General features: G+C 40.3%; 1 protein-coding gene across 3 annotated transcripts in view; it reads left to right on the top strand.

Moving 5' to 3' along the window:
• RTTN (rotatin) overlaps positions 1 to 14858 on the top strand; it is a 385080-nt gene that overhangs the window by 245547 nt on the left and 124675 nt on the right. For all 3 annotated transcript variants that reach the window (XM_033934249.1, XM_033934250.1, XM_033934251.1), the window contains 2 exons: positions 6177 to 6285; positions 10709 to 10907. In XM_033934249.1, the coding sequence (XP_033790140.1) occupies positions 6177 to 6285; positions 10709 to 10907 (308 nt within the window). The remainder of the gene's footprint in view (positions 1 to 6176; positions 6286 to 10708; positions 10908 to 14858) is intronic.

Raw genomic sequence — 14858 nt, 5'->3', positions numbered from 1 at the left:
GGCTTAATAAAAACACTTTTCAAAATAATAGTTGCACAGGGAAAATGTGCAGTGAGGTTAAAAGTTTTACATATTGTATCCCAAACATCTAACCAGAATTTGGAAATAGCTGAACATTCAAAAAGGCAATGTCTAAAAGTAACAATACTAGTGTTACAGGTCCAGCATTTTTTAGAATAGGATGGATCAATAACATAAGATCTTAGTGGGGTCCAGAGGGACCTGTGCTGGAGGAAATACATGGATTGAGTTACAGAAGATGATTTAAAAGACTTATAGAGTGCCACATGGCAACCAAATCAGAATTGGTTTTGGGTAAATTCAGATCTTCCTCCCAGGAGTTGTGAATGCTTCTCATAGAAATAGAGGGTAAAGACTTAAAAAAAATTGTAGAATTGTGAGGCAATATGTCCGTTTGCGTGAATTCTGACACAAAGTTGTAATATGCCTGGAGTGACACGCAAACAGGTAAATGGAATGCTACTCTTATGCAAAGCAGATCTTAGTTGTAATCAAGAGAAAAATTGTAAGTCCTCTAAGTTACTCTCTTATTTAATCTCGGAAGGTTTTCCAGCATTTGTTAATAGGGTCAATGAGAAAACAAATATTCCATATGTTCTTTTGTTGCCATTTGGGCCAGGATATCATTTTCTTATCAATTAGCAATAGAGGGTTTATAAAAGTATAGCATAAGAATTGGATACAGGTATTTCCAAATTAGAATCAAGATATTTGAAAGCATCATAGGTGCATTTTAGAATAGGGTTACATTGTGTTTTACTAAAAAGAGATATACCTAATAACAGTAGGTAAAGAAGAGATTGTTCGAAAAGAAGGGATTGAGAAGGAGAAATATCATTCAAAATCCATTCTATACCCTGACGTAAAATAAAGGCTTTGTGATATAAAAGTAAGTCAGGGAAGTTGATCCCGCCCTGATGTTTAGGTGCTTTCAATTTGGTCAGTGAGATTCTAGGAGATTTATTGTTCTAAAGGAAAGTGGAGAATAGCTTTTAAACAGATTTATAAAACTAAGGGGGCAATAGAATGGGGAACATACTTAGGAAATATGTGACTTTAGGACCTACCATCATTTTCAATGTGTCAAACCTTCCCAACCATGATAGTTTAAGTGGTGACCAAGGTTGCATAACATCTTTAATTTTGGCCAGTAGATGGGATGTATTAATTTTAGAGGTGAGGGAAGGATCATTACAAAAATGCACACCTAAATATTTAATAGAGGAGGAGACCCATTTGAGAAAGAAGCCATCAATATAAAAGGGAATGCAAAGGTCATTCAAAGAAATGAGTTCTGTCTTGTCCCAATTGATTTTGTATACAGAGAGAGATACTTAATTTCACCTTTTGGTGGAATTCATTATGTCATATGTTCAAAATGGAAAGATCAATAGCTATACAAAAGGGAAATTTTAAGACATTTAATAAAATATGGGGGCCGTTGACTTCTTTTTGTGATGATTAAACACCATTTTATATCTTGAAATATACACCGTAAATAGTAGAGAGGGGAAAGGGATCTTATACGATTGTGTTAATTAATAACAATAAGAGGGAGGGGGGTTGGGTCTTGGGTTTTTATATATACAACTGTTGTATTTATTGATAGATTTATAAGTGATGATTACAAGAATTTGTATGGTTTTAATTTGTACACTTGTTGAAAGATTAAAAATGAATAAAGATATATTAAAAAAAAAAGATTTTGTAACCCCAAAAGCTATAGAAATGGTTAATAGTATCAATTAGGGCAGACAGGGAGTTTTCTGGATCCTTCAGATAAAGAAGGTTATCATCCGCGAATGCGGATAATTTAAACTCCTCATCCCCAAAAAAGATTCCTTTGATAGCCATATTGTTTCTGACTGCAATTAAGAGGGGCTCCAAGACTAGATCGAAGAGAAGAGAGGAAATAGGACATCCCTGTCTTGTGCCATGGCGTAAAGTAAATGGTTCAGAGAGGTCCCCATTGGTCATAATTCTTGCTGTTGGGGATATGTAAAGTATTTTAAGCATTGACATAAAGTTGAAAATATTCTTGTGAGCATTTAGAGATATGGGAAACAAAATCAGCGTCTTGAATTCAGTCTCCAAAGGTTTGAATTTGGGGGGCTGTAGACCATTCCAGTGATCAGGTGACAGCAACATGACCTGAAACTACTATCTTGTGAATTTTAGAATTCTTTAGTATAGGCCCAGGAACAAAAATTGTGTTACATAATGCAATGTTTGTTTTCCCATTTTGCCTCCCTTTCTCACTGTAAGGTTACACAGCATCTCAGTAACATTATATTGGTAGCAGTAACTTCGTGTTGTTCCACAAATACCAATGCAATCTCAGTTGCCTTGACCCTCTCATTATGATTGACTTTTATAATTTTATCTACTGTACATTCAGCCTCATTTGAAGTGTCTTCATTAGCATCTTCTCCTTTCCTATTCCTGTTCATCATAGCACCTCGTTGCCAGTTAGTTTGTCTGCCTGTAGCCATTCTTTTATGTCATCCTCACAAGCATACTCACAGCCCAATATTTCTTATAACAAAGGGAGAATATCTTCCTTATATTCTCTATGTTCATTGTCAAGTCCTTGTTCATTTTCATTCTCAGGAATTAATTTTCTCCATGATTTTGCTAGGGTTGGAGGTTTGATTTCATCCCATGATTGAGTGATCCATTAGATAATACCTTTAATGTTCATGTTCTTTAAAATTTCTATCATTCTTTTCCCTTCATCCAGTGCATAAACAAGCCTTGTAAGAAGCATACAGCAATACTTTTTCAAGTTTTCAATATGTCCTATTCCATTGGCTGACACAATGGTATGATATTGGGATGCAGAAAAAGCACTCTAATGTCAGTACTTCTCAGCTCATCCTTGGGATGAGATGGTGCATTATTCAAGAGAAGGATTGCTTTCCTAGGCAGGTTTATCTTTTTCAAGAAACTTACTACTGATGGAACAAATTCATTGAAAAACCAGTTACAGAAAATGTCTATAGGGCACTGAAAGTGCAATAGGAGCCATATTTTTAAAAGCCCTAGGATTTTTTGATATTCCAGTGAAAGTCAGTGGTAATTTATGTTTACCAGTTACATTACTACAGGCAAAAATAGTCACTTTCTTTACTCAGTTTATAACCTTTAGTCAAGGCTTTGAGCTGTGATGCAAGAGTTCATTATGTCAGCATTTTAAAATATAACCCAGTTTCATCACAGTTGTATATGATTTGTATCTGGTCCCTTGATATGCCTTCCTTTATAATAATATAGCAAAAACCCGAAGACAAAATATCCTTAAAAGACACCAAAATATATGTTGGGCGTGCCCTAGGACATTGCAGGAAAGTTAATTCCCTAGACTCCACCAAAAATATATAAAGGCATAGAGAGAGTAGAGAGGGACAGATTCTTCACACTTTCAAAAAATAAAAGAACAAGAGGGCATCTGGAAAAGTTGAAAGGGGACAGATTCAAAACAAATGCTAGGAAGTTCTTCTTTACCCAACGTGTGGTGGACACCTGGAATGCGCTTCCAGAGAATGTAATAGGGCAGAGTACGGTACTGGGATTTAAGAAAGGATTGGACAGTTTCCTGCTGGAAAAGAGGATAGAAGGGTATAAATAGAGGATTTCTGCACAGGTCCTGGACCTGTTGGGCCGCCGCGTGAGCGGACTGCTGGGCATGATGGACCTCAGGTCTGACCCAGCAGAGGCATTGCTTATGTTCTTATGTTCTTATAAACCTCAAATCTAAATTTTTAAGATAAGGAGCACCCTCAGCGTGAGTTTGAAAGCTTTAAAGAGCGACTCAAAGAGCAGCTCTGGTGCTTAGAATAGCAAAGACAGCAAACACTGAGCCCCCCCCCCCCCCTTTTTGCCTTGCCTGCCTGTAATCAATCTAACCTGCAGTCGTGTTGGCCTGTTCGGTTCCTGAGGAAGGGGCTATTGCCCTGAAACCCTGCTGGGTCAAGCTGCATTGAAAGAGGATTGCACCTTAACTTTGGTCTTTGATCCAAAAAAAGCTGGACTCTCCTTGCTACTATTTGACTACAGCACCTTTATTCAGCTAAGAAACTGGAGGGACAAGTGACTAATTTTTTCATTCTCTGTTCAGGTCAGTGGGTTAGGCATTTGGGGCATTGCAGGACAGTGAACTTTTTGTTTTCACTTTTATATATATTTATTTATTGCACATTGTTTGCACTTGACTTGTACTTTAAAGCACACAGGAGCACCCAGATGATGGTATGTGGCTGGTGGCAATCTCTGCTCAGTGTTTGCTGGCTTTGCTATTCTAAGCACCAGAGCTGCTGTTTGAGTCGCTCTTTAAAGCTTTCAACCTCATACTGAGGGTGCTCCTTATCTTAAAAATTTTAAATTTGAGGTTTATATATTTTTGGTGGAGTCTAGGGAGTTAACTTTCCTGCAATGTCCTAGGGCACGCCCAACTTATATTTTGGTTCCTTTATAATAAGACACTGAAATTTTGATTTGAATGTGACAAATTCCTCAGAATCCTTGGGCAGTTTTTCCTCAGCAATGTAGAGCTGCCTTATTACATATTCTTTTTTCCAGTGATCAAGTAGAGGAATGGCCTAGTGGTTGGAACTCATGCTTCAGCACCCTGAGATTGTGGGTTCAATCCCCACATCACTCCTTGTCAAGTCACTTAACACTATCGTTTGTTTCATGAGTAAATCAAGGAAAATTTTTATTGTTTACCTGTAATTATATCACTTTCTTTTCCAGAGATAAATTAAAAAAAAAAAAAGATTTGACATTGATATGTGAACATTTCTTAAGAAAGAACTGAATATTTCATGGGGTGTCCTAATTTTTTTACATGACTTTATATATAATTTTGTTGTTGTTTGCAAAATACAGAATAAAATGCCTTTCAGTTTTTCTTTTTCCAGTACTGCTCAGTCTAGCTTTTTGGAGTGTTTCAGTTTCCGTTTCTGTCTGCATTTTCTGTTTCTAATTTGTGATCTCTTATGCTGTATTAGACGAGGGTATGCTTGAGATAGAAGGATTCAGCTCTTGTATAGTTTTAATATTTGTATGTTTTTAAATGCTGGATTTTGTCCAAGCTTCATTATTGTGGAATTTGGAATAGTTTACAGAACTGGGAGTGATGGGTTTATATTGAGTTTCTTCCCCATCCTCTTTAGCAGTGTTTTCCAATATAGTCTTTGAGGCATATCCAGCTGGTCAGTATAGCCTCAATGAATATGCATTATTGTCCACTCTGGGAGTATATATTAATAATCATTGTTTTTGTATAGTCTCATATGTTATCCTCAAGACACAAATCCAACTCTAAAGTGCTCAAAATCCTTTTCTTTATATAAAAAAATTTGGATAATATGATATGCTTAGACCTATAACCATAATGCCACAGGTTAGGCAAAGGTTACCATGGGACCATCATTGTCACATCAGCACCCCCAACCACACTAAAATATTGCAATCAATATCAGCATGTGTGAATTAAAGGTTAGTATGACTTACAGTTCCATTGCTTTCACACCTTACCTTGGGCATTAAACACCCTCCACAATACATAACACATAAACTCAAAGGACTCCTTGCCCCCCAACTCGAGTTTCGCTAATCTTGGCTTCTTCAGGAGGGGATGCCCACTGTGACATACAGACAAAACATACATTGTTAACAAACCCCAATCCAATTCATTAAAGCTCAATCCCAGTGTAATAAATTAATTTCAAATACTGCTAACTCAGCTACAACCTTAGAAAGGAAATACAAATCCTTTAAAAACGCTCTGCTGTCAGTGGTATTCAAAGCAACCGCCATTCAACAGACCCCTTAAACACTCCCTCCACAAGCGATACTGGCGTTCAAGCCGCTCCCAAACTTCTATAGTGCTATTGAAAATTTATGGATAGGACATTTATCCATATAGCAGCTGCAGCTTTTGAGTATCAAATAACTTACTCATAGATTACAATTTGGTGGCATTTTTTTTTCAGCCCCAAGAAGCCATTACAATCTACCCCATAGTGATTAAGATTTGGATAATATCTGTGATGACTTTGGCATGTTACATGAAATAAAAAGGAATATGCTGATGATTTTTATGGGTCTGTACTTAATTTACCATTAAAATAATGGCATTTTTATTTTTGTAGATCCTGGAGTCATCCTCTATGAGGAGTAGTACTGAAATGCAGACTCCTGATCCGCCATTGTCTACTGGCCCTGTTTATGAAATCCCAGTTGACAGGCTTATGGCTCAAGGTAAAACAATTTTAATGTTTAGTTGATATCATTACCAAGGATAATGTTGAACAGAGGACAGCTGTCAGGGTTGAAAATGAGACATGGACAAATTTATCTGTGTATAATGGACAGAAAAGGAAAAAAAAAAAAGAAAATATGACAAAACATTTTTTGTCCATTGGTTATATAACATAGCTATATACAGTTCCCCCTCCAAATCTGTGGTTTCAGTACCCACGGATTTAGTTATTCATGATTTTTTTTTAAAACAAAACTCTGCATTGGACCTTCCCCAGACCTTACGTGGTAGTCTAGCGGTGACGCAGAGTAAGATCGATCGTCCTACGCTCCTGCCCCATGCAGTTCCATCATCAAAATGGCTGCTGTGTGTTCCCATTGTAGTCTCGAGACTACAACGGGAACTCACGGCAGCCATTTTGATGATGGCTCTGCACGGGGCAAGAGCGTAGGATGATTGATCTTGCCTAGGACTAGCATGTTCAGATCATCCCGCTCAGCCAGCGTGCTTCAGTCTATGTTCTTCCATCTACATAGAACTCACTGGACCCCAGTAAAGGTGTCTAAGCTTCCAGATGGTCTTTCTCCTATGTGTTGGTCATGTAACTCTCAGGAAGGAACATTAATGCACATGATTTATGCTTGCTCACACCTCTCTGTCTACTGGAGTAAAGTTTGGGAAACCATCTCCTCTATCCTGGATATACAGGAGCCCATAAATCCGCGCATTATCATATTGGGACATCATGGTCTCTGCCAATCAGTGCCTGAGCATAAAGCGAGATTGCTTCATACCCTTCTATCTCTAGCCCTCAAAAATATACTACACTGTTGGATGGACTTATCACAGATGAATTATAACACATGGTGGAACATGGTATGTCTCACTGTGAAATACGAAAGTGTTATAGCAGAAAAACACAGATCCATGTGCTCTTATGTTAAGATTTGGAGTCTGGTCAACACCTTTTGCAATATCGGATGATGCCATTCAGTTATAGAGTTATGACCTGTGCTTCACAACAGTTATTCCCTGATAAAAGATATGGAAAACTTTTCATACGCTGACAGGTTGGAAATGCTGGGGCTATTCTCCCTGGAAAAGCGGAGACTTAGAGGAGACATGATAGAAACCTTCAAATCCTGAAGGGCATAGAGAAGGTAGACAAGGACAGATTCTTCAGACTGTGGGGAACCACAAGTACAAGGGGGCACTCGGAGAAATTAAAAGGGGGCAGGTTTATAACAAACGCTAGGAAGTTCTTTTTTACCCTGAGGGTGGTGGACACATGGAACGCGCTTCCGGAGGATGTGATAGGCCAGAGCACGCTACAGGGGTTCAAGGAAGGTTTAGATAGATTCCTAAAAGATAAGGGGATTGAGGGGTATAGATAGAAATAGAGGTAGGTTATAGGAATAGTCAGGGACCACTTCACAGGTCATAGGCCTGATGGGCTGCCGCGGGAGCGGACCGCTGGGCGCGATGGACCTCTGGTCTGACCCAGTGGAAGCAACTTCTTATGTTCTTATGTTAAGGCTCACATTTAGACTCAGAGTCATTCAAAATTCGGCAGTTCGACTGATCTTTGGACTGAAGAAATGGGAACACATAAGCCCCTACTATCAAAAACTCCATTGGCTGCCCCTAGAGGTGCGAATCCTGTTTAAGTTCTCTTATCTGTGTTATAAATCAATATTTGGTCTGGCCCCCACTTACCTAGTTTCCCATTTTAATCTGGCAAGTTCTTTTAGGCCCACACAAAGAATACATCTGTTCACCTATCCGACAATAAAAGCCTGCCACTACAAACGATTCTTGGACAGAACTCTTGCCTTCCAGGCAGGCAAATGGAACGATTGGCTTAGTAACTTTATCATACTCTCCTTATCCTACTTCAATTTTAGAAAATTGGTAAAAACGAGTTTGTAAACTAATAATCTACACAGCTCTGCTAAGAACTATATAGCTTTCCAATTCTTTCATTATGTAAGATTGTACTGTTGACTTTGATTGTAACCTCTTCGCTGATTGTCCAGTGCTTCTTGCTGTAAACCGCCTCGAACTTCCATGGCTTTGGTGTTATATAAGAATAAAACTATTATTATTATTATTATTGATGTCGGATTATAACCATATTGTCTCTCTGTACCTTGGATGCTCTAATAGCTGTGGCTGTGTATTTTGTCGACATTCCTCCTTCATATATAGGCTTAGATCAGCTTGTTGTATTACATAGCTAAGTTTGTAAGTATCCTTAATTTTTATTATATGTACAACCTGTCTGTATCTTGCCTTGTTAACATTTCTCTTTTTGTACTTAATGTGTATTAAAATCAATAAAATCTTCGAACTTAAAAAAAAAAAAATTCATGCAAGTGACTCCAGTGAGGTATTATCAGAAAACAAATGTACTTTTCACTAAATTATTATTTGTCCCAGAAAATTTTCTCTTTAAATCCCTATATTAAGATGGGTAATATTTTAATCAGTTTACAATTTAAACAGAAAATGACCAGGAATTTGCCATACATACTAGTTAGTCTTCTAATTTAGTTAGATTTGTTTCTTTTCTTTTCTAATGTAAAGTAGTGATCTTGTCTTGCACCAGGAAGCTCTGTTGAACTGCTGAATCACAAAAGTTAAAACACCAGTGCATATGAAGAGAAGTTCTTTCAAACCCATGAATGTTTAAATATTTCTATTCCATTAATTATCCCAAGGAAATCTGTGTAGGTCATCCAAGCAGGTTGCGAAAATTTGGGTGCAGATCCTAGATCTGTGACTAAATTAATTAGCCAATTAAACACTATCAGTAATTAGTGATAAAAAGCACTTGGCAGTATTTAGTACTTACACACAAATCTACCCTATACGCTCTTTTATAACATGCTATAGAATACTTGGATTTGCTTACCCACTGCCATCTGGGCACAGGAAGCTTTGTGCAAAGCGCCCTTTGCAGAATGCTAGCTTAGTATGGATTTTAATGGTGCCTAACTTTGGATTCCATTTACTGAATCTGGCCTTATGTACCATAGGAGTATAGAGTCACAAATTGGGACAGTTTTCAAAGAGATTTCCATAGCTAAATAAGTGGGCAAACGATTCTTTAAAAACTGCCCTTCCCCCTCTGCATTGAAAAATGGGATTTCATTTTGACATCATGGCTCATTCTTTACCTCACACTTGCAGTTGTATATGAGGAGCAAAATATCTCCTTAATACAAATTGGCCCAAAAATGGGGGTCCCGGTTTATATTTGAGCCAATGCCCCCTCTCAGAATTTTTCAGGCTGCTGCCAGGCTCTACTCCCCTCCTCCATGCCCTATACTCACACCTCTGCCGATCCCTGGTGGAGGTTCAGTGGGCAGGAGAAAGTTTCTGAACTCCTGCCATGATGCTAACCAGCTGCCACAGATCGAGTTTCTTCGGCCACTGAGCGGTACCAGCAGGAGTGCAATTTGGCGCTGCTGCTGGGTGCTGAGAGGCTTCCTTACTGGCTCCCGTGAATTCTCGCGTTCAGCGGGCGAAGAAACTCGATCTGCGGCAGCTGGTTAGCAGCGGGGCAGGAGTTCAGAAAGCTTGCTCCTGCCTACTGCACCTTCACCAGGGACCGTCAGAGGTATGAGGATAGGGCAGGGAGGGCGACAGAGGGCAGAGCCTGGGAGGGAGGGTGCAGAGTCTGACAGGGGAAGGAAGGGTGCTGGATACAGAGCCTGACAGGCGAGGGAGGGAAGGAAGGGTGCTGGGTGCAGAGCCTGACAGGGGAGGGAGGGAAGGAAGGGTGCTGGGTGCAGTGCCTGACAGGGGAAGGGAGGGAAGGGTGCTGGGTGCAGAGCCTGACAGGGGAGAGAGGGAAGGAAGGGTGCTAGGTGCAGTGCCTGACAGGAAGGGAGCTGAGTGCAGTGCCTGACAGGGGAGGGAGGGAAGGGGGCTGGGTGCAGAGCCTGGCAGAGCACTTGAATATTAAGCCGCCCGACTTATATTCTAGTCAACCATTTTTCCTCCTTTTGGGGGGGTGAAAAAGAGGGTCTAGACTTATATTTTGATCGACTTATATTCGAGTATATACGGTATTTGTAGGACTACTAGCTGTCTGCATCTCCTGAAAATTATCCTCAAATTGTAATTTCAACAAGTATTCAAGATACACATAAATTCAGTTTTTGTCTACATCTTTGAATAGAGTTAACCTATTGAAGTGATCCAGTTCCTGAGTAGAATTAAAGCCTAGATGGAGTGGATTTTGGGCATAAAGCTACAGTACTCAACCTTTTAAAGTATATTCACATCCCTATCCATGTTAAGTCTTTATGCAGCATGTACCTGTTTAGTCCTTCCTATTCCTTAAGAGCTGCAGAAAAGGATGGCCGCCCTTTTTATTCTTTTAATCAATTTTTAGTTTTTTGTTTTAAATTATAGGTCAGAGTGATACCACCACTACAGTATCTCACAATCCAGAAGATACATACCTTTCTGCTGTAATGTCTGATCGCTATACAGTGGTCACACTTCCTCTCCTTTCAGCAGTATGCAACTTACTGGAGAACTTGTTGATTGTTACGCCTAAGGAAACTAGCTCTGCACTTGAACAAACTCATGTACTAATGTCTCTGAATAGGTAAGAAATTAATCATTCTATATCTGGAAACAGATGAAAAAGTATCATTTTACTTTGTTAAATTTTTATATAGTGGAATTTTTTTTTCATTTTGGTGTGAGGAAAATCTCAGTATAATGAGGGCTTCAGTTTGAGGTGTTTATAAATTTTAAGTTTAAATGTTCATTTTCCAGTTAATGAGAGACTCTTTAAGGCTAAGTAAAATTGGTGTTTCAGTATTGGAAAATTGATTTTATTTATGTACACATTTCTTGCCAGCTGATCTGACAGCCATTTGTTCCTAGTGATTAAAATGTAAAATAAAATACAATTATAAAATATAGAGAGGAGTAATTTGAAAAGCAATTTACACACATAAATCAGAGACTTATTTGTGTTGAAATGCCTCATAAAATTGTTGGAGTATATGCACACTGATCAAAGGTGTTCTTAGGAGTGAAGTTAAGGCACATACATTTGGATTTCCCAAAGTATATATGCAAATTCTCAAGCATTTTGGGCCTGATTCTATAAACAACGCCTAACTCCTAGGTGCTGTTCAGCATGGTTGTCAATCATACACCAGGTGCCGTTTATAGAATTTTATCTAGTGGCACCTAATTGAGTGTGCCAAAGGTAGGTGCCTACCTGTGCCTGTCAAGCCATGCCCAAAATTTGCCCCGAATCTGCCCTTAACCATGCCTACTTGCTTGTAGATGCTGCAGTGTAGACACCTACATCGAAATGGTTGGAGCCTACTGGATAATTAATTTTTTTAATTGTTTTTTAATGGTGCTTTCAATTAACGGTTCCAATTAAGAAAATTAAGTTAGGTGCCTAGATTAGCTAAGTGTGCCGATTTATGCACCTAACTTCAGATGCCGTTTATAGAATCTGGGCTTTTGTGCTTACTAAATAACTATTGCATCACTAACACTGCCTGAGTCTACTGAAATGTACAGTTCTGAATATAAGATGACACGGCTTCTGCATGGTATAAAGTTAAATACAGTATGATACCTTTCTGCAGTTTTTAATATATAGTTACAATTTATTTGTAGTTCTAGTGCAAAAGGCATATGAGTCTTAAACTAGTGGGTTTATTCATCCTTCCGGTTTACCCACTTAAAATCCTGGGAGTGATGCTAGATCAAAAGATGACCATGGAAACTCAAGTAGCTGCTGTAGTGTGCAAAGGCTTTACAACATTCTGGAAACCATCACCATCCGGCGTGTCTACTCTATTGCAGATTTTGGTATCATCCGCAAAGAGGCAAATCTTACCCGACAACCCTTCAGCAATATTGTTTATAAAAATGTTTTTTTAAAAAAAACAGGCCCCAGAACAGAACCTTGAGACACACCACTGGTAACATCCCTTTCATAAGAGCGATCTCCATTGATCACTACCCTCTGTCACCTTCCACTCAATCAGTTCTTGACCCAGCCTGTCACTTTGGGACCCATCCTGAGGGCATTCAGTTTATTTATTAGACTTGGAACACTTTCAAAGGCTTTGTTAAAATCTAAATTCACCTCATCTAGTGTACATCCTCTATCCAATTCTCTGGTCGCCCAGTCAAAGAAATTGATCAGATTTGTCTGAAAAGACCTACCTCTAGTGAATCCATATTGCCTCTGGTCCTGTAATCCACAGGATTCCAGAAACTTGACCATTCTCTGTTTTAAAAATGTTTCCATTAATGTGCTTACCACAGAATTACCGGCTTGTAATTCCCTACTTTTTCCTTACTTCCACTTTTGTGGAGAGGGACCACATCCGTCCTTCTCCAGTCCTCCGGTACCACTCCCGACTCTAGAGTCTCATTGAAAAGGTTAGGCAGCAGAGCTACCAGAACTTTCCTAAGTTCCTTCAGCACCCTCGGATGTACACCATCCGGTCCCATTGCTTTGTCTACTTTTATTTTAGCTAGCTCCTCAAGAACACAACCCTCTGAAAATCGATCAGGGTCAATTATTCCTTCATCCCTATTCACGTTTGTCTTCTGTGTTCCTGCTCCCGGCGCTTCAACTTCTACATATTCCTCTCCTTCACCTTTGAGTCTCACAATGCCACTTTTGCACTGCTTCCTATCACTAATATATCTAAAAAATGCCTTGTCTCCCGGTTTTACCGTGTAAGCTATTTCTTCTTCCATTTACATCTTTGCTTTCCTGACTACACAACCAGCCTCTCTTAACTTTTCCAGATATTTTTGCCCGTCTTCCTTTTTCTGCAATCTTTTGTAATTTATGAAAGCTAACCTCTTATTCCTTACATTTTCAGCTACTACTTTTGAGAACCAAAGCAGCTTTCTTTAACTCTTACTTTTACTTACTTGTCTCACAGAAAGGTTTGTCGCTCTTACTTTTACTTACTTGTCTTACAAAAAGGTTTGTCGTCCTTCCAGACGTTCCCATTCAGACAATAATTCCTTCGCGTAAATCCCCATCCGAACAAAGTTAGTTTTTTTTAGTCTAGAACCTTTGCTTTTCTATGAGCCCTCTATATACCCATCTTAATATTAAACCGTACCATGCAGTGATCACTGGATGTCTGATGATCACCCACTGTAACATTAGAAACACTTAATTCTTTAGCACTCTCCAGACTAGTATATGAAATCTTACAAGCGGGTATATATCTCATCATGACCAGCAGGTGGAGACTGAAAACAAAACTGTGGAACAGTACATAAGAGGTACCTTCCCCTATTCCTATCAGTCTTCTTTCAGTCTCAGCAGATGTGAGGAGCTGTACCCATCTCTCTTGGTAGGGCTGTTGGAATTTGTTTAGGATCCTAGTCCCCGTTTTTGTGCCACATTGAGTTTAGGTTGGCCCTGTTTGGGGGTCCGTCCAACCTCGGGGGTGTCAAATCTGGTGGGTCTCGTGCTGGATCCCTCCCCCCATTTCCTTCACCTCCCCAACATTTTTTTTAGAGGTGCCTCAACAGTAAACCTTGCCCCCTAAGTCAAGCAAGGCATGCTGTTTTGAGAGCCAGTGGAGTCTGTTCTGAAAAAGAAAAAATCCTGAGGTAGTTCCGGTCTGCAGGATTGCTTTCCCTTTAAATATGCTATGGTAGTGCCGGTCTGCAGGGTTGCTTTCCCTTTAAATAGCTAGGTCACGTATGGACCAATTGAGCACTTCTCAGGGGAAGTGGTGCACAATTTGGTCCAGACATGAAGCACTCGCGGCCGTCCTGAACTCGGCAGTTCGGGCCGGTGCAGTGGTGGAGCTTTGTCCTCAGCGGTTACAGGTGTCCAGAGCTCCCACTGCTAGTACCTCGTGAGTCGGCAGGGAGCAGTGGGGCAGCCCAGTCTTCCTCACCGCCCACGGAGGGATTTCCTCAGCCGCTGAGGATTCCCTTACCACCGATTTGGCTCGGGACTCCCTCTCAGCTAATTTTTTTTAATAGCTGATGCCGGCTTGCCTGTTTTAGTGGCTGGGATACTTCAGGCTTCCCAGCCGCTACAGGCCCTGAAGGGGTTATTTTTGGCTGGAACTTCGCCATTTTCACAGACAGGCCCCTCCATTTTGTCTGCAACCTCTGGTGACCTTTCCCCTGTATTGGAAAAACAGGGGCAGGCTTCAGCTGGGTCCCCTGCTGTGGCAGGGAATCCCATGGGACCCCCGGGGGTTTCCCCCTGATTTAATTTTTGCATTGTCCAGAGCTTCTTTTCAGGCGGCTGGGGGTCTCACGTGCGCCCAGGGGGTTTCGGAGGGATTCCCTCTGCACCCCCTGTGGCTTTGCCTCCCTCTTCTCCTTTGGCAGCCCCTATTCCTCTTCCCTCGTCCAAGCACATGCAGGTGGCTTGGGTTGCGGATTGGTTTTCAGAGGAGCGTGTTGGCCTGGATGAGGACCTGGACCCTTTTGAGGAATTCCAGGATCCTCTTGAGGGGACGGCCGCTCTTTTCAAGAGAGAAGAGGCTCAGCTTCTCCAATCTCTCACTGTACCGCAACTCCTCCATTC

Source organism: Geotrypetes seraphini, chromosome 2, assembly GCF_902459505.1.
Source record: "Geotrypetes seraphini chromosome 2, aGeoSer1.1, whole genome shotgun sequence".
NCBI classification, from domain to species: domain Eukaryota; kingdom Metazoa; phylum Chordata; class Amphibia; order Gymnophiona; family Dermophiidae; genus Geotrypetes; species Geotrypetes seraphini.
The sequence above is the reverse complement of the archived record's forward strand: the minus strand, read 5'-3'. Positions and strand labels throughout refer to the sequence as shown.